At 54.8% G+C, this 19,768-nt stretch overlaps 1 protein-coding gene across 2 annotated transcripts in view; it reads right to left on the reverse strand.

Annotated features, from left to right (window-relative positions):
* LOC105483493 (dynein axonemal assembly factor 5) overlaps window positions 1-19,768 on the reverse strand; it is a 54,522-nt gene that overhangs the window by 21,945 nt on the left and 12,809 nt on the right. For both annotated transcript variants that reach the window (XM_071095481.1, XM_071095482.1), the window contains exons 3-7: window positions 18,070-18,194; window positions 17,495-17,613; window positions 7,095-7,327; window positions 5,240-5,452; window positions 168-311 (exon numbers count right to left, since the gene is read on the reverse strand). In XM_071095481.1, coding sequence (XP_070951582.1) covers window positions 168-311; window positions 5,240-5,452; window positions 7,095-7,327; window positions 17,495-17,613; window positions 18,070-18,194 — 834 coding nt within the window. The remainder of the gene's footprint in view (window positions 1-167; window positions 312-5,239; window positions 5,453-7,094; window positions 7,328-17,494; window positions 17,614-18,069; window positions 18,195-19,768) is intronic.

The following is a 19,768-nucleotide window of genomic DNA, read 5'->3' on the forward strand; positions in this document are numbered from 1 at the left end:
ACTCACCCGCAAGGTTCTCAATCCCTGGTCTTTGCTGGTCAGACAGGTTTGAGGCCTGGGGCTTGCGCGCAGAGGGGATGCGTGGGAGACAGTTCCCCTCACTTAAGAGATGCCTTCCAGCTGTGAGCTCCACGAGGCCAAGCAGCAGCCACCACTGTCAGCCTTACCTTGTCCCTCAGGCCAGTGGCACTTGCAAGGGCCACTATTGTCAGCAGCACGTCCATGAGCTGCAGGCTGCCCACGCCGCAGTCCTCACGACACACAGACACCAGAGTCTGCACACACAGCAGCAGGCGCTCCAGGTAGAGGTCCTGGAAGAGACCGGTGGCACCGTCAGGGCTTGGTACAGTTTGGCTGTGTCCTCACCTGAATCCTATCTTGAACTGCAGCTCCCATAATCCCCACATGTTCTGGGAGGAACCCTGTGGGAGGGAATCGAATCATGGGGGTGGGATTTTCCGTGCTGTTCTCATGGTAGTCTCACACGAGATCTGATGGTTTTATGAAGGGCAGTAACCTGCACACACTCCCTTGCTGCCGCCATGGAAGACGTGACTTTGCTCTTCCTTCGCCTGCCGCCGTGATTGTGAGGCCTCCCCAGCCATGTGGAACTCTGAGTCCATGAAACCTCTTTTCGTTGTAAACTACCTAGTCTCTGGTAGGTCTTTATTAGCAGCATAAGAATGGACTAATACAGGGCTCCTGCCCTGGCCCCAGCCCCAGGGCTGACAGAACCCGCCCGGGGCTCCTAGTCTATGGCTCACAAGGGGCAGCGTGCATGGGAGAGCCCTCGCAGGGACAGCCCCCAGGTGCTGGCGCGTCAACCACAGAAGGACGTGCTTGACGACGGGAAAACTCAACACAGACTGGGAGCTAAGGAATCTGTGCTTATTTTGTGAAATGGGAACAGGCACTTCAGCTATGTGGTGAAGAAGCCGCATTAGGGATGCACACCATGGTACCTGTGAGAGAAATGACGGCGCATTGCATTATCTGCTTTTTAACACGCCCGAGTTCTCCCCGCCCTCCAAAGTGGCCCCAGGCAGGCAGAACATGAATGCAAAGGGCTGGCCAGCACTGAAGCTAGCGGATCTTCGCTCTGCCGCCTGCCCCTCTTCCGTGCATTTTTGGATATTTCTATAACACCAAGTTTTAACAAAGACAAAATTCTATGGTTTAAAGTGTTTCCTGATTGATGGGGAGGTGGAGTCTCAGCTCTGCACCTAAGGCTGCGCTGGTTGAAGGCTTCTCCTCCCAGCTCCAGCCTCATCTGCTGTGAATCAGCCAGGATCTGAAGCCCGCAACACAGTGGCCGTGTGCTGGACCCAAGAATTCCTACGGCTTTGTGTATGCTTACTTCTTTCTAAATAAATTTTAACTTATTTTTCAGAGACAGGGTCTTGCTCTGTTGCCCAGGCTGGAGTGCAGTGGTGCAGCTGTGGCTCACTGCAGCCTCAAACTCCTAGGCTTAAGTGATCCTCCTGCCGTGGCCTCCCAAAGGGCTGGGATTACAGATAAGAACCACCACGCCTGGCCTGTATTTACTTCTTATAATATCCCTCTAATGTCTATTTGATGTATGTTTCATAAAGTACAGAGTGAGTTAGGACAGTGGTCATGTATGTAATTTAAACGTGATTTATCAACAGTGTACATATATTGAAGGCTTATGTTTAAACTGCTTCTTACTAATGGGGGTGTGAGTTCAAAAAAGTTTGGTAATTATTTGGCTAGACAATAGGTTGGCTCTAAATTTCCTAATCAGTTATAAAACTCTAAGCCCCATTCCCCACTGATGTAAATCACGAAATGCCAAACAAAACACTCCCGCTATATGACAGCGCCGTCCTTGCACCCTGGCCCCGCCCTGGCCCACAGAAGACACAGAGCTGCGTGGCCCCGTCCACCTCGGAGTTGGCGGAGCTGCGTGGCCCCGCCCTGGCCCACAGAAGACACGGAGCTGCGCGGCCCCGTCCACCTCGGAGCTGGCAGAGCTGCGTGGCGCCGTCTACCTTGGAGCTGGCAGAGCAGAGTGGCCCTGTCGTGGCCCCAACTCCCACAGAAGCTACCGATTTCTGTTTTTATTCCATTCCTGACTTTTCCCGCAGCCATTTCTCTGAGGCCCGCACTGACTGGCTGACTTCTGAGGACACTATCTGGCTGCTTTCTAGAATGACCTGTCATGTACATTTCAGGAGCTACCATCTTTTCGGTTAAAAAGGGAAGGTGCATTTAGAAGACATGGCCCCTCCTGGCTGACTGTGCCTCTGAGCACGGGAACAAACGGGGAAGCAGGCATCCTGTACAGCAAGCGCCACCCTCCTGCCACAAATGCAGCACCGTCTCGGAGGAACTGACAAGACTTCACATTTACAGATTCCTCTATATTTGACCAGACGATTTTCAGTGTCTGCCTACATACACACACACACACACACACACACACACACACACACACACACACACACACACACAGAATGAAAAAGAAAAAAGATACAGCAAGAAATAATTCTCAGTATTTCTTGAAAGAGTATTTCAAACATTGTTTTCCGAAACAATGTTATCTAAGATTGGAAAGTTTTTAATTCAGAAAGCACAAGAGACTCCTGTTTTAACAATGGCAATGGCATCCCAGAACTGCCGGCTTCCCTGCGTGAGAAGCGAATTGGTGAGTTACCCATTTCCTCACTCTAGGCGCCCACCTGTCCTAAACTCCCTCCCAGGAGACTCCAGTTCCCCTCTGTCGAGCTCCAGGGGTGCTGCTGGGCCCAAGACACCTGGAAGTACCTACTGCTAAAACCATTTCCTGTGAACCCCAGGGCAGGGGGTTGAAGCCAGGCTCAGTTTAGAATACATCTTCACGGACTTCTGTTTGAACATGGGCTTTTAAAACAATTTCAGTTTGTTCTTGAAAGACATTTTTAACCTGTTCTCATAGCTACTGGAGAATAATTGCGGGAAACATAATCGACTTCCTGAATGACACAAACAAAGCCCAGCCAGCCGCGGGAAGAGCACAGAGCCGTGGGCCTGACTCTGACAGAGACCTAAGTGCATTCACCCTTTCTTGCCAAGAATTTAAGTCTGCTAAGGAGTAAAATGGGGCCAGGCGCGGTGGCTCACGCCTGTAATCCCACCACTTTGGGAGGCCGAGGTGGGCGGATCACTTGAAGTCAGGAGTTCGAGACCAGCCTGGCCAACACGGTGAAACCCCGTCTCTAATAAAAACACAAAAATTAGCCGGGCGTGGTGGCGGGCGCCTATAATCCCGGCTACTTGGGAGGCTGAGGCAGGAGAATTGCTTGAACCCGGGAGGAGGAGATTGCAGTGAGCTGAGATTGTGCCACTGCACTCCAGCCTGGGCGACAGAGAAAGACTCTGTCCCAAAAAGTAAATAAATAAAAATAAATAATAAACAAATTATCCCGGCGTGGTGGTGCACAACCGTAGTCCCAGCGGCTCAGGAGGCTGAGGTGGGAGGATCACTCTGAAACAAAAAAATGAAAACAAGGAAGGAGTGAAATGTACATCTTGGGTGTTCACTGTGACTGGCTCCTTGGCCAAAGGGCCACACATGTTCGCAGCCTGGAAGGTTGAGGCTGGCTCCCCAGGCTGTGTGACTGGGCTTTGTCAGAAGGAGGTCTCTGTTTGAAAGATCGTAAGCAAATTTTTCCTCGATAAAACTGGAAGATGGGGAGCCAAACACACAACTGCGGGATGACACAATTCCGTTTTCCTGTAACCAACATGGAGACGTGAAAACTTCACGTTCTTTGCTATAAACTTTGTGAGATACGGATTTAGGCACCTGTGCACATTTTCAAGTTATGCCCTTCTAGGGAAAAATGCTTCTGGCTTGCAAATCTATATACAGAAATCAAAGCGATCCTCACAACCCCTTGTGAGTAAAGGAAAGCGCAGAACTGACACAGATTGGATGATGTGTTAAAAACGGGTTTTGGGAAAAGCTGGAACGTGGCTGAAGCGCCATGAGTACATGGTCCGGCTCCCTCCCCCGCTCCCTTCCTGATCCCAGCTCTGTTTCCTTCCCTCTGTGTATTCCAGGAACTGTTTACAGGTTTCTTAAAACAGTTCACAATAATGACTGTTAATAGCCCCACCTCTCGTTCTGAGGACAGAGAGGGAGCTGGACACAGGACAGGCTGGGCTGAGAGCAGAGGGCAAGTCCCCGTGCCCCAGGCCAGCTTTGGGGCCATAGAAGCTGCCAGAAATGATCAAGCCGGAGCAAGTGCCGGCCTCCAGGGGCGAGCTGAGGTCTGCCCTGCATGGGACGGCCACCCGGTGGGGGCCGCCCTGTGTCCTAGAAAGATCTGGGGTGCTGGGTCCGACACACACAGACAGGGACGACTCGCCTCCAAACCAAAGCAAAGTCATCACTTCTTCTTCCACAGAAAACAATTATGGATTATTCCAAACAATTAAGTCCAACTACCCAGGCTGTTCCAGCTTCTGAGCTCAAGGATTTGCTGCTCAATTTAAAATTAAACAAACGTCTCTGGCAAATCCTCAGCTGGGCTGTGTGAAGCACAGATCGGAACGCCAGGCAGGGCTGATGGGGAACAGGCTGCCGGCGCCCCCGAGGATGTGCCATCTGTGCAGGTACCGTGGGGACTGGGTGGCATGGCGCGTGGGGACTGGGTGGGATGGCGCGTGGGGACTGGGTGGGATGGAGCATGGGGACTGGGTGGGATGGCGCATGGGGACTGGGTGGGATGGAGCGTGGGGACTGGGTGGGATGGCGCGTGGGGACTGGGTGGGATGGCGGACATGCGACCACGCTCCTCAGGGGTGGGACGATGCAAACCCCGCATCTACCCCCAGCAGCACGGGCCAGCGGTCCCCGCCGTGGACACCTCCTGAGTCATTGAACATGTGAACCGTGGCCAGAACTGTGGCCAGTGTGGCCAAGAAATGTGCAGCAACCAATGTAAATGTGAGCGGCCGCCTGGGGCTGGAGCTGGGGCTGGGGCTGGAGCTCTGCACAGTGCAGGACGAGGCCCTGGAACGAGGGGTACCAGTGAGGGCACCCCAGCTACCGCAGGTGTTTCTGATGGCCCGGCCTGGCGGCACAGGGCGGACCCACAGACACATCACTGGGTGTTTCTGACAGCCCGGACTGGCAGCACGGGGTGGACCCACAAACATGTCATTACGATGGCAGACGGCCAGGCAGGGGAGGCTCCTCTTCTCCACTCCCCCCTTTCCCAAGTGCTCTTACGTTTTCAGACGCCTGGCAGATGTGGGCCTGTGCCAGCTCTGTGGCGATGGCCGCCAGGTGCGGCTGGAGGGCTTCTCGGGGGCAACCCCGCATGGCGGAGGCCAGCACCAGGAGGCCGGAGGCGGAGGGCGCCTTCTTCAGCGTCGATAAGATCAACTTCAGAAACACCTCAGGGCTGACAAATGTCCCAACGAGCTCTGCGGATCTCATACACTGCGAGAAACAAACACGACAGCTCAGAGCCAAACCGAGGGTCTCAGCCGGGCTCCCACTGCGAGAAACAAACACGAGAACTCAGAGCCAAACCGAGGGTCTCAGCCGGGCTCCCACTGCGAGAAACAAACACGAGAACTCAGAGCCAAACCCAAGGGTCTCAGCCGGGCTCCCGCTCTCGGCACTGTGGTCCCCAGACAGCCCCGTGTTAGGCCGAGTGAGTCCTTGGCACCTGCTCAGAGCCCTCAGGAAAGGTACAAGAGTCCTCGTGTGATCTCAGAACGTCCCCAAGGCCAGGCTTGCAGCCAGTGAGCTGGACACACCCCGCAGGCAGCGAAGTCCGGCCCAAAGGAAGGCTGTGTCTGAGCTGCGAGGTTCACCGCATGCCCCTCATCGGACGCCAGTGACCCAACCTTCCCATTGCTAAGCGGATCACACACACCAGCCCCTCTGCACCGAGGGACTCACACTGGATCACACACACCAGCCCCTCTGCACCGTGGGACTCACAGCAGATCACACACACCAGCCCCTCTGTACCGTGGGACTGTACAGTGGATCACACACATGTCTCCTGTCCTGCCTCAGCCTCGCCCCGTGTCTCTTGCTCTCCCATAGATTCCACAGAGCACTACAGATAATTTTAAATTCATGGTAGTTTTTGAAAAGTAGAAACATGACATGTAAATAACATGGAAACTGGAACATTTACTTTAAATCAGTCACAATGATGTAGATTTTTTTTGTTTTATCTGAGACAGTGTCTCACTCCGTCGCCCAGGCTGGAGAGTAGTGGTGCTATCATAGCTCACTGCAGCTTTGACCTCCCGGGCTCAGGTGATCCTCCCACCTCAGCCTCCCGGTAGCTGGAACCACAGGTGCACGCCATGACGCACAGCTAGTAACAGTGACCTGGACCACTAAAAGTAAAAGCTACTGGCAAGGCCTCCTTCAATGGAATTTAAGGTTCAAGATGAGGATATTTTGAACTGAAACCTCAAGTCAAAGCTTTAGTTGTTCTCCTGAGCACTGGGAAGTGTCCTTGTGGGGCGGGTGTGAAGTCCCCACGGTGGTGACTGTCAGCACAGACCGTGGCCCAGCCTAGTGAGCAGGAGTGGCCCGAGCATGGGACTCCCTTGTGCGTACCCACTGTTGCCGAGGCGATAACCACCAGCCGAGTGCAGACAGGGAGTGAGAAAGAGGATGGCACCACGGATGCCACTCACAGGACACCTGAGGCTGTGCCCTCCCCGCCGCCAGGTGCCCCCACAGCCCCTGTGAGGCCTGGAAGGCGTCTGAGGACAGCCCGGATGTCAATGCTGAACTCTGGGCATCTCGGTCCTCAGTCAGCAGCCTGGTCCCTGTCTGGCACACGTTTACACAACACGCACCCGGCACTGCGCCCGAGTGTGCTTGAAGACCAGCATGGAGGGTTCACCCTCAACACGTTGTTCCCTACAGGTACAGAAAACAGACCGGTGGTTCCCAGGGGCCGGGCCTGGGGAGGGGCTGCGGCCTGGGGGTGAGGGGAACGCTGTCTTGGCTGCAGGGTGGCCTCCCAACTGTGTCTGTCACAGCCTCGGGCCCCGCACACCACAGAGGTGGGATCTTAAGCTCGAGTTAGAGCTCCGCGGCCACTCACGCTGTGGACCACGGCTGCCTCCTCGTCGGTGCAGGCCTGGAACAGGGTCCGGAGGACGATCTCCAGGTGCTGCGTGGCATGGTCCTCGGCGTGCAGCAGCAGCACTGGCAGGAGCTGGGCCGACTTCACTCGGGTGCCCACCACCCAGTCTGTGATGTCGTGGCACAGGGCAGGGAGGATCTTGGAGAGGTTCCTGAAGACGAGCTCCCGGCAGCCCAGCACAGGGCGATGCTCTGGAACGAAAAAGAGAAAAAACAAGAAATGCACAAGCAAAACCTCAACAACTGAAGTTACCGCATGTCACATTTAAGGGACACCTGTGAGTTTCAAACTCACCATTTCAAAACAAGTCTCGGGGTGGACGCAAAGCTGCCAAATGCCCCTTTCATTCAAAACATTCACATAGGCGGTGCACGGCTGCAGTCCTAGCATTTTGGAGGCCAAGGCAGGTGGATCACTAGAGCCCAGTAATTCAAGACCAGCCTGGGCAACGTGGCAAAGACCCCACCTCTATAAAAAACAGGAAGATGGGCTGGGTGCGGTGGCTCACGTCTGTAATCCCAGCACTTCGGGAGGCCGAGGTGGGCGGATCACGAGGTCAGGAGATCGAGACCATCCTGGCTAACATGGTGAAACCCCGTCTCTACTAAAAATACAAAAAAAAAAAAAACTAGCTGGGCGAGGTGGCGGGCGCCTGTAGTCCCAGCTACTCGGGAGGCTGAGGCAGGAGAATGGCGTGAACCAGGGGGGCGGAGCTTGCAGTGAGTGGAGATTGCGCCACGGCACTCCAGCCTGGGTGACAGAGTGAGACTCCATCTTAAAACAAAAACAAAAACCAAAAAAAAAAAAACCAGGAAGATGAGCCAGGCGCCATGGTGCATGCCTGTGGTCCCAGCTACTCAGGAGGCTGAGGTGGGAAGACTGCGCCCCAGCACTCAGCCTGGGTGACAGAGTGAGACCCTATCCCAAGAAACAAAACAAAACATTTAGAGCCACACAGAGATGCAAGCAACACACTCGCCACACGTGCTGATGTGTATGATCAGAGAGACACGCCTGCGAAGCCATCACCACGGTGGGGGTGATGGCCACGTCCTTTGCCCGGCTTCCTCTGCTCCTCTGCAGTGCGGCCCCCACGGCGCCCCGGCACCCCCGGATCTGCTTTCTGTCCCGTGACCGGGCTGCACTTTCTTGCAGAGCTTGGCACAAGTGGAAGCCTGTCATTCACTCTCTTCTCTGCTTCTTTCGCTCTGCGTGGTTTTCTGAGGTCTGCCCGTGCCTGCTCCTTTCTGAAGCTGGGAAGTGGCCTGTTCTGGGGAGATGCCAGTTTGCTGTCTGCTCTTCTGCAGAGCAGCACTTGAATGGTGTCCAGAGCAAGTTTGTGTGGCCTGTGCTTTCACTGTGCCAGGGCAAATACCAGCTGTGGAAGGGCTGGGTCACAGGGAAGGTGCATGTGTTTAACTGTTTTAGAAACTATTTTCTAAAGTGTTTGAGCCAGTCCGTGCTCCTTCCCATTCTCAGTGGCATGCGGTACACTCAGTCTTGAATTGAGACCCGTCTGAGAGGCACAGCGGCGTTTCCGTGTGGTTTTCCTCTGCATTCCCTGATGACTAACCACACTGAGCATCTTCTTCACGGGCTTGTTTGCCACCTGTGTTATCTTCCCTGGTGAAGGGTCTTTCCAAATTGTTTTCTGCCCATTTAAAAAACTGGATTGTTTTCCTACTGAGTTTCAAGAGCTCTTTCTGTACTCTGGAGACAAATCCCTACATACATCATCTCCAAACATCTCAGTCTTTGGTTTGTCTTTTCGTTTTCTCAACAGGCCTTTGAAAGAGCAGAAGTGTTCATTTTGGTGAAGTCCAGCACATTGCCTTGCCCTGTTACAGAGCGTGCTTTTGAGGACGCACCCAGGGAAGCGTGGCCCGGCCCGTGGTCACTAAGGCTTCATCCTAGCTCTGGTCTTCTGAGAACGTATCCAGGGAAGCGTGGCCCAGCCCGCGGTCACAAAGGCTTCGTCGTCACCCTGCAGTCTTCTGAGGACGTATCCAGGGAAGCGTGGCCCGGCCTGCGGTCATGAAGACTTCGTCCTAGCTCTGCGGTTCTGGGCTTTACCTTCAGGCCCCTGAGACAACCGGGGTAGGTTTTTCACTCCCAGTTCACTTTCTGGCATGTGAGTAATCCTATCATGACAGCACCCTTATTAAAAGACTCCATTAAATGGTCTTTGAGCCTTCATCAAGTCAGTGGTCTGCATGCGGGCGCCTGTTTCTGGACTCTCGTTCCGCTCATTGGTCTGAAAGCCAACACCACGCAGCCCCTGACTGTGGTTCTGTGAGTCCTGCACCCAGGCACTGCTGCCATTCAGCCTCACTCCTCCCCAGTGTTTCGGCGGCTGTGGGTCCTTTGCACGCCCACAAGAATTTCACAATCAGTTTATCGATTTTTACACAAAAGCCTTCAGGGATTGATGAAAAGATTTTGATCTTAAAAATTCAGGCCGGGCACGGTGGCTCATGCCTGTAATCCCAGCACGTTGTGAGGCCGAGGCGGGTGGATCACCTAAGGTCAGGAGATCAAGACCAGCCTGACCAACATGGTGAAACCCCGTCTCTACTAAAAATAGAAAAAATAAGCTGGGTGTGGTGGCGGATGCCTGTAATCCCAGCTACTCGGAGGCTGAGGCAGGCAAATCGCTTGAACCCAGGAGGCGGAGCTTGCAGTGAGCCAAGATCACGGCACTGCACTCCAGCCTGAGCAACAGAGCGAGACTCCATCTCGAAAAAAATAAAAAACAAAAAATAAAAAATTCAGAGCAACTGTAAAGATAGAAATGAAACCATGACACGTCAGGATTTAAAGGGTCTTTTTCTATTTTTAGAGAAAGCATCTCACTCTGCCACTCAGGCTGGAGTGCAGTGGCACCATCTCGGCTCATAGAAACGTTTGCCTCCTGAGTTCTAGCAATTCTCCATTCTCATGTCTCAGCCTCCTGAGTAGCTGGTACTACAGGTGCACGCCACCACATCTGGCTAAGTTTTGTATTTTTAGTAGAGATGGGGTTTCACCATGTTGGCCAGCCTGGTCTTGAACTCCTGACCTCAATATTACAGGCATGCGCCACCAAGCCTGGCTGCACCTTTCTTCCTGATGATGATCCACTCTGGAAAGTTTGCAAAATGAGGGATGTGTGACCAAGAACAGCCAGGGAGGGGTCCACTGACAGCTGAACAGAGCTTTGTGGGCACCTGGGCCTGTGGGTGTTTCCAAAGAAACACTGGCCGGTGCTGGGCAGGGGTACCCATGGCCTGGACACAAGCCGGGACTGGTTTGAGGCCTGTTAGGAACTGGGTTCCACAGCAGGAGGTAAGCAGATGGTGAAGGAGCGTGACCGCCTGAGCTCTACCTCCTGTCAGATCAGTGGCGGCATGAGGTTCTCAGGGGAGGGCAAACCCTCCTGTGAACTGTGCGTGCGAGGGATCTGGGTTACGCGCTCCTTATGAGAACCAAACGCCTCATGATCTGAGGGAGAACAATTTCATCCTGAAACCACCCTGCTCCCCGCCCCACCCATGGAAAAATTGTCTTCCACAAAACCAGTCCCTGGTGAAAAGGCAGGGGACCGCTAGTTCTGGGTACGGTCAAGTGCTGCTGAACAGTGGGGTGCGTTCTGGGAAACACGTCGCTGGGTGATTTGGTCGCCATGTGAATGTCCTACAGTGACACACACAAGCCTGGATGGCGCAGCCTCCTACACGCCCGGGCTGGGCGATGCCTGGGCTGTGTGATGCCTGTGCTGATGGGCTGGGCAACATCCGGGCTGCTGGGCTGGGCAACACTGGGCTGTGCGATGCCTGTGAGGCTCCCAGGCTACGGACCTGTGCAGCAAGGTGACTGTACTCTACACGCAGAAACTGCAGCAGACGGTGAGCATTTGTTTCCGAACACAGAGAAGGTACAGGAGAAACACAATGTTACTACCTGAGGGGACCAGCCTCCTCCCTGCGGTCAGTCATGGACTCAAACGCCGTTATGCAGCACATGGTCTTATATGGTTCTGAAGCCTGTTTTTTAATATTTAATATTATAGCAGACATAGGCTGGGCACCGTGACTCACGCCTGTAATCCCAGCACTCTGGGAGGCCGAGGCGCGTGGATCACCTGAGGTCAGGAGATGGAGACCAGCCTGACCAATATGGTGAAACCCCGTCTCTACTAAAAATACAAAAATTATCTGGGTGTGGTGGTGGGCGCCTGTAATCCCAGCTACTCGGGAGGCTGAGGCAGGACAGTCACTTGAACCTGGGAGGCGGAGGGTGCAGTGAGCTGGGATCATGCCACTGCACTCCAGCCTGGGTGACAGAGCAAGTCTGCCTCAAAAAAAGAAAACAAGTTCCTTCTTCTGCAACACCCCCGCCTAACTCAGAGCTGGCCAGTGCTCCACGTGTGGGTCCTTGCTGGCTTCAGACGATGCTAACCAGCTTTTCCAGCCCCTTTGCACAACGTAACGTTTCTGACAATTTCCATTCAAGCTTCCATCTTTCCAAACACACAGATGAAACACACAAGCAAAGCAGAATAGGTGCGAGCTCCGAGGTGGAACAGGAGAACGGAGGGAGGAGAAGGCTGTCACATGGCAGCGTTCACCCACAGGGAACCCTGCTCACTTCTAAGTCAGGCTTTAAGAAGAGCCAACTCTGTCCTCCTGTGTGAAAAGCTCTGGCCGGCCACTCACCAGCACCACGAGGCGCTTTCCTTTACACTCAGGCATTGCCAAGGAAAACAATCTTAACAGAGGGATAGTCTCAAAGCAGAAAGGACTCTGGAGTGTTGTCACTGAGCCATCTGCGGCTGGCGGCTGGCAGTGCGATCGTCACACACACGCCAGGCGTGAACGTGTGCTTCCGTGTGAGAAGGGCACGGTGTTTGGGGAAGTGACTGACTTGAGGACAGTAAGTGATGCCCTCACAACCCTCCCAGCACGAAGCTTGGTTGTGAAGGTGGAGGTTTCAGTGCTGTTAACGGAAACTTATGCTGTGTCTGCAAAGCTAATGACAAACTATATGGTACGAATTATATTTCTATGTGGTGCACACCTTATTTTCCCAGGAAACAGGAAAACTGGGCTCTGATTACACTTCAGATCCAGCACCACGTGAATTCCTTATTGATAGGTCATGACCTCTGAGCACGGCTTGCATTAGCTGTGATCTGAAAATATGACCAAACTTTGCCTGTTCACGCTCTTGGTGACCCAACCACAGGGTCGGACCGTCTGTTCTTGCAGGTAAGACAGGCCACGCAGCCACTCATCGGCTCCCTGGGTGCTCAGAGCCACCGAGCCTGGCTCACTGCCTCTGGGTGCTGGGGATGGCAGCAGACGGACAGGCCCCTGGAGCGAGTGGTGAGGTGAGTACAGGGTCTGGGTCCACCGAGGACAAGGAGCACCTCCACCGAGGTAGGGGGCAGCTGCCAGAGCTCTGAGGGGAGCGGGAGCCAGAGCTGAGGCCCCGCTGCGGAGCGTGAAACAGTCTGATGCGGGATTTGCATCCAGGGCATGGCAGGGGTCCTCAAACTCCACACTCGGAAACAGAGAACCCGATTTAATAGATGACAGATGTGAACGGCCACCAAAGACGACGCATGGGTGCACAGAAGCACAACACAGCACAGGAAAAGATCCCAACGTCCTCTTGTTAGGGAATCGCAAACAAAAACACCGCAGGCCACCACTGCGTACCAACCGACATGCTAAAAACAGCAAACCCCACTTCATATGCTGGCCTGACCACGGCACCCGGAAAGCTCGTCCAGTGCCCGTGGGGATGCGACGTGGCGCGAAGGGTGTGGAAAACAGCATGTGGTGAGTTTCTAACAAAGCAAGGACTGTACCTACGGCCCGGCAGTCCCACGCCTGAGTGTTTATCCGATAAAACACTCTCACAAAAACCAGACTGCAAGTGTTTACATCAGCTTTACCCGTGATGGTGAAAGACTAGAAAGCACCGAATGTGCCCCGCTGGTGACTGGATGGTCTGTCCACGGGAGGGAACGTGACTCACACGAAGAAGGAAAGTGCTGCACACAGGTGCCACGCACGAGCCTCCAACGCGCCACGCAGAGAGGAAAGAGCAGACGCCAGCAGCCATGCTCCCACGACCTCATGCTCGTGACATCCTGGAAGGGACGCACAGGACGCAGCCCACAGCAGCAGTGCCAGGGCCCAAGGTTCTGGGAGGTGGAGATGCCCACATGCGGGGGACAGAGGCAATGCTGCTCAAAACTCACAGAGCTGTAGCCCTGAAGGGTGAACGCAGTATGGTCCTGGGGGAAGGGATGTCACAGACTCTGGGCAGGGTGGGCAGGGGGCAGCAGGATGGTAAGCAGGGCATCACAGACCCTAGGCATGGCGGGCAGGGGCAGCAGGATGTTAAGGAGGACGTCACAGACCCTGGGCACGGCGGGCGGCGGCGGCAGGATGGTAGGGAGGGCGTCACAGACCCTGGGCATGGCGGGCAAGGGCAGCAGGATGTTAAGGAGGACATCACAGACCCTGGGCACGATGGGTGGGGGCGGCAGGATAGTAAGGAGGGCATCACAGACCCTGGGCATGGTGGCCGGGGGGCGGCAGGATGGTAAGGAGGGCGTCACAGACCCTGGGCACGGCGGGCGGGAGCGGCAGGATGGTAGGGAGGGCATTTGCTTGGCGATACAAGGCCAGTGCAAACTTCTGAGGAAGAGACTCAGATAATCTTCTGATCTGACATTTAAAATACTGTAGAAAAAAATCTGAGAAATCGTATTTAAAATTCAAATCTACAGACTGAAGCAAAGTAATTTGAGGGGAAAATGCCAAAAATCTAACAAAATGTAGTGCTTATGCCACTGACTCTGATTGTAATTCAATTCTAAATTTACTCTGCTCTACTCGAAACAAAAATTCTGTGCCTAACGACACTCTCCACGCCTCGGCATGGATAACTGTTTTTGCAATTATCAGTCAGGAAGAGTCCCAAGTCCTTGCACCAATTCTAAATCAGGCAGCCTCGAAAGAGCCTGTGTTTCCACCACAGGGAGGAAGCCCCTTCCGGGAACCTACTACCAGGGCCAGCCAGTTGGCGAGGGCAGGGCGGGATGTATATGTACATGTGTACATGTGTATATGTATGTGCACGTGTGTGCGTGGATATGCACGTACGTGTGCACAGATGTGTATATGTGTACACGTGTGCGAGGCTATGCATGTACGCGTGTGTGCACAGATGTGTATACACGTGTGCATGTGCATGCCTGTGAATATGTGTATGTGTTTGCGTATATGTGTGTGCTTTGCTCTGTCTTCTCCTTTACCGCATTCCAAGGATCGTACCTTCCAGAAACTGTCCCTGCCCACCTCTGCCTCCCTCTCTGGTGCACAGCAGGAAGGACTGGACCCTCCTGTGTCTCAGGGACGGCGTTCCTGCCCCACTGACACCTGAAGGGCCTTCCACTGGCTTCTCAGTGAGCACGTGGAGAACAATTTGCCACGCAGCGTGAGCTCCGTGTAGCATGAATTAGGCACACAGGCTGGATCCTCTTTAAGGAGCAGCATTTCCTCATCGGTGAGGAGAGCCCAGCTGAAATCGCCAGAGGCAAACAACCCACAGCTTAGCTTCTAGGTGCGACCAGCGCAGAAGCTCACCCCAGGTGGCTGGACGGAGGGGCACTGCCAGAGAACCACAGCACGCGTGGGATTCCACTCCCATCACCGGCGCGCAGACAGTGCGAGTTCAACAGAGAGTTCGTAAGCGGCCTCGTGTCTAACTTCCATATTTTTTTTTTTTTTTTTTTTTGAGATGAAGTCTCGCTCCGTCCCCCAGGCTGGAGTGCAGTGGTGCAATCTCGGCTCACTGCAAGCTCCTCCTCCCAGGTTCACACCATTCTCCTGCCTCAGCCTCGCAAGTAGCTGGGACCACAGGCGCCCGCTACCATGCCCGGCCCTAAGTGTTTTATATGTTAAAATTAACTCGTTTTCAGAGGCATAGTTTGCAAATACAGTTCCTCTTCTTTTTTCTGAGATGGAGTCTCACTCTGTCGCCCAGGCTGGAGTGCAGTGGCGCGATCTTGGCTCACTGCAAGTTCCACCTCCCGGGTTCATGCCATTCTCCCACCTCAGCCTCCCGAGTAGCTGGGACTACAGATGCCCGCCACCACACCTGGCTAATTTTTTTTTTTTTTTGTATTTTTAGTAGAGACGGGGTTTCACTGTGTTAGCCAGGATGGTCTCAATCTCCTGACCTCATGATCTGCCTGCCTCAGCCTCCCAAAGTGCTGGGTTTACAGGCATGAGCCACCATGCCCAGCCTAAATTCCACATTTTAAAACAGATTAAGTTGTCCAGGTGTGGTGGCTCACCTCTGTAATCCCAGCACTTTGGGAGGCTGAGGCAGGCGGATCACCTGACGTTTGGAGTTCGAGACCAGCCTGGCCAACATGGCAAAACCCTGTCTCTACTAAAAATACAAAATTAGCTGGGCGTTGTGGCGCGTGCCTATAATCCCAGCTACTCGGGAGGCTGAGGCAGGAGAATCACTTGAACCTGGGAGGTGGCGGTTGCAGTGAGCCAAGACTGAGTCATTGCACTCCAGCCTGGGCAACAAGAGTGAAACTCTGTCTCCAAAAAAAAAAAAGAAAGACGGAGCGTTCTCACACTGGCTTCACTCCATCAGAACAAACCTTGCTTGCAACTAACTTCTGTGCCTTTTCCAAACACGTGTGCTTTCCCTGTACAGCAACTGTGCATTGTGGGGGGGCTGCAAGGTGGAGAATGCCGACCGGGAGGAACAGCAGCCCTGAGACTCACAGGCTTGGGAGGAGTCACGGTTCTGTGGGCGGGGATTTAACAGGGCACCAAATATCAACACCAGATACAAGAAACTGTTTTTTTTTTTTTTATACGGGGTCTCACTCTGTCACCCAGGCTGGAGTGCAGGGGCGTGGTCATAGCTCACCGCAGCCTCAACCTCCTGGACCCAAGTGATCCTCCCACCTCAGCCTCCAGAGCAGCTGGGATACAGATGTGCACCACCACACCCGGCGAATTTATTTTGTTTTTGTTAAAATATTTGTAGAGTCGGAGTCTTGCTGTGTTGCCCAGGTTGGTCTCCAACTCCTGGGCTCCAGTGATCCACCCTGGCCTCCCGAGTAGCTGGGATACAGGCGTGAGCCACCATGCCCAGCCAAGAAGCCGCTTTAATGCTGTATTTGACAGAGTACAACACTTCCCTCCAGGACTTGACCCTGGGCTACTTCAGTGCCTGGACTAGGCCAGGGAGGTGACATGGGAAGTAAGTTGAGGCTGCAAATCTCTCAGGGTATCTGATTTGGGCTGTGCATCTGATTGATTTGGGCTGGGCATCTGATTGATTTGGGCTGGGCATCTGATTGATTTGGGCTGTGCATCTGATTGATTTGGGCTGGGCATCTGATTGATTTGGGCTGGGCATCTGATTGATTTGGGCTGGGCATCTGATTGATTTGGGCTGGGTATCTGGTTGATTTGGGCTGGGCATCTGATTTGGGCTATGCTTCACCTACTTTCTGTCCTCATCAGTGCGTATCTATTATTCACTTTTAAGAAGACACCCTGCAGACAGACTCAAGTGATGAAAACACCTGACCATGTGCAAGTGGAAGACACTCAGCCCCACGACAGAGTGGTTTCCACACAGATGATGCCCGAGGTGGGCCAGTGGCATGGCAGAGCAAGTGTGTTGGGGCCGGACCTGGGAGCCTCCACTCAGACTCAGCCAGACCTGCTGGGCTCTGCAGAGACACACATGGGTGCCCGCAACATGGCCAGGGAGCAAATGTGGGAAGGGCGGGAGGCCACGCAGCAGGGGACCCTGTTCCCAGGTTGGAAATCATGTGGAACCACGAAGACCTCACCTCATCCGTGGCCCTTGTGCTGAGCTCTGTCTTGGTGAAATGATGAGCCCCTTATCCCACTGTTTCCAACATCCCCCAACCACCAGCAGAGCTGCCCAGGAACCCAGAGTTCAGTGCACCCTTGTGTGCACAGCCAAGGGAGGGGGGCGGACACCATCTAGCAGTGCACTGGACACTTTCAGAAGCCCACGGCCTTTTTAAAATAAAGCTGGTCAGAGGAGGGGAGAGGTCACTGCGAGGTACACGGGGGCTTCCCAGATGCTGAGGAGAGACGTGCTCTGCCTAGGACGCAGGGAGGTCCCAGGTGCCTGGGACGTAGGAGTCCCAGCACAATGGGGAGATGCCTGCACCTTTCCAATGCGGCTGCCTGGGCTCAGAACGCCAAGAGCTGAAGCTTCCTTCAGGTTCAGAAGCCCCTTTCCTACCCAACAAGCGCTCGCCTCCTGGCGCTCCCTCTGCCTCGGTCACTCACCATGTGGAGGGTAATGGGGTGGGGTGGGAGGGGCAAAGTCCAGCTTGTCCTTCAGGTCCTCCTCATTCTCCTTCTGCCACTGCAGGCCAACGTCTTCCCAGAGGCTGACAGCCAGCTGCCTGTGGCACAACAGATGGACAACAGCGGCTCAGGGCAGGGCACGCAGGGGAGGGCACACAGGGAAGGGCCCTGCAAGTTCCCAGAGATGCCCAGGAGGTCGCAGGGCTGTGCCAGGACACGGGTCGCCTAAAGACCCCATCACATGAGAGTGGGAAGCTCCCTAACCCCAGAAAAGGTGGACCAGAAATCCCGTTCATCTTGTGAGCACTCTACGGACAGTACACCAAGTGGGCCGTCTGATCTCTGTCCATTACTCAGTCAAATGCTAAAAAGATGTGAAATGACGTTTACAAAACCAGAGGCCTTCTGTATGGCACATCACCTCAGAGCACAGGGACGAAGGGACACGAGCAGGTTTCTGTGACAGATTCTGAGCGAAGAGAAACCACCACTGCTATACACGACTGTTTAGGAAGCAGGGCCCGTGGCCGCCGGCTGGACGCCTGCCCACGTACCTGACCTCGGGCACCTCATCGCTGAGGCTGCTGAGCAGCAGAGGGATGAGCTTGTGGAAGAAGGAGTAGCGGTCGCGCAGACGCAGCAGCCAGCCGCCTACCACAGAGGCCACCGCCCGCCGGACCTGTGCACGAGAGGAAGGGATAAGGATTCGTGTAGGCAAAGGGGATGCTGGAGTTGATGCCACAGCACAGCTCTGAGTGCCGCTATGCAGGCGCTGCCTGACGCAGAGGCACGGCCAGGTCCTGGGCCACCTACCACCACCTGGATGCCATCCCCAAGGCAGAGGTGCATGGCCGGGGTCCTGGGCGCCACCAAGTCTGGGTCCCAGCCAGCTCTGCCAGTCCCCCCCGGCTGGGCCAGAGAGGAATGCTGCTGTCCTGCAGCCTCACACACAAGTCCCCCGTGCCCCGGCCTGGTCCTATTGGCGAGAGCAGGCTCCTAGCTGCTGCCTGAGCCGCGCCGCGTGTTCAGTCTTCTGCATGAAAACCTCCTGGCCAGGCTGTGTCTTTCTCACCCTGGGTGCTCAGTGAGCCAGGGCTACAGCACGTATGGTGCACTATGGCCAGACCTCAAAGGCATCTGGTCCCAGAGCCCAGGGACTCAGGAGGAAACCAGCAAGGTCCCTGGTTCTGCTGCTGGGTGTCTGAAAAGGCGGCACGAGGGCCTCTGCCTACCTTGCCTACGCAGGCAGAAGAAACCAGCTTAACAGACACCAAGTGCCCTAGCCAAGCTCCCAAAGGGCAGTGCCTGAGATGGGGACCAGCACCAACACTCCTCAAAGGGAACTGGGAACAGCCAAGAAGAAGCTGGGTGAGGAAGTGGTGTGGCTGAAGCCAGCTATAGACTGATCCAGGGAGCTCTGGGGTGTGAACGAGCTTCAGAGTCATCCCCTGTGAGGCCAGGGGCCGACTCTGTGGTGCCATCAGTGCCTGGCTGGGCTGTGGGGCGCAGGACCCTCCTCCCTCCTGACACTTTGGATGAAGCATCTCCGCACAGCCATGCACCATTAGCAATAGCACTCACAGTCACGTGTAGGTGCAGGGGACCCGAGCAGCAGCTGTGCCCATGGCGTGGTCGCTCACTGGGACTCGGAGGAGGGGTTGCTCCGCCCCGGCTCCAACAAGGCCTAGAGCCAAGCAGATCGCATCTAGGATCTGTCCCTGCCAGCCTGGGACCCGGGCCCTGGCCTGACCGCTCCGAACCGAAGTTCATTCCCACCTGGAAAATGGATAGGAATGACTGACAGGGCTCGTCACTGAGGTCCTGTGAGGGGTAGACAAGTTCACACAAGGAGGGGCCCAACGCGCCTGACTCCCGCTCCCTGTGTGGTAAGCACAGGCGACTCTTGGTGTGCGAGCAGCAGGGAAGCGTGCATCGGGGACACAGCATAGGGGACACAGGAATGCGTGGTGCATTTGCGGGGGTTATTAACTGACACAGGGCCTTACTAGCAACCACAAATACAAGTACCCATATAACAACTGAGAAACCCAAATCAGCTCCATGGCCACTCCACCACCCGGTTAGAGAGTCACCACAGAACAAGCTGTCACTGTTGTCTTCACACATGGCGCTGGCGGGTCTCGAGCAGAGATGCCCCAGGGTTTAATGCAGTCAACAGGCACCACTCATGGCCGCACCTGCCAGGACGCTAATCCATGTGAGTGGCAAACTCCAAGCTCAGCCTGTGCCATG

The sequence above is a fragment of the Macaca nemestrina genome, chromosome 4 (genome assembly GCF_043159975.1).
Source record: "Macaca nemestrina isolate mMacNem1 chromosome 4, mMacNem.hap1, whole genome shotgun sequence".
NCBI lineage: Eukaryota > Metazoa > Chordata > Mammalia > Primates > Cercopithecidae > Macaca > Macaca nemestrina.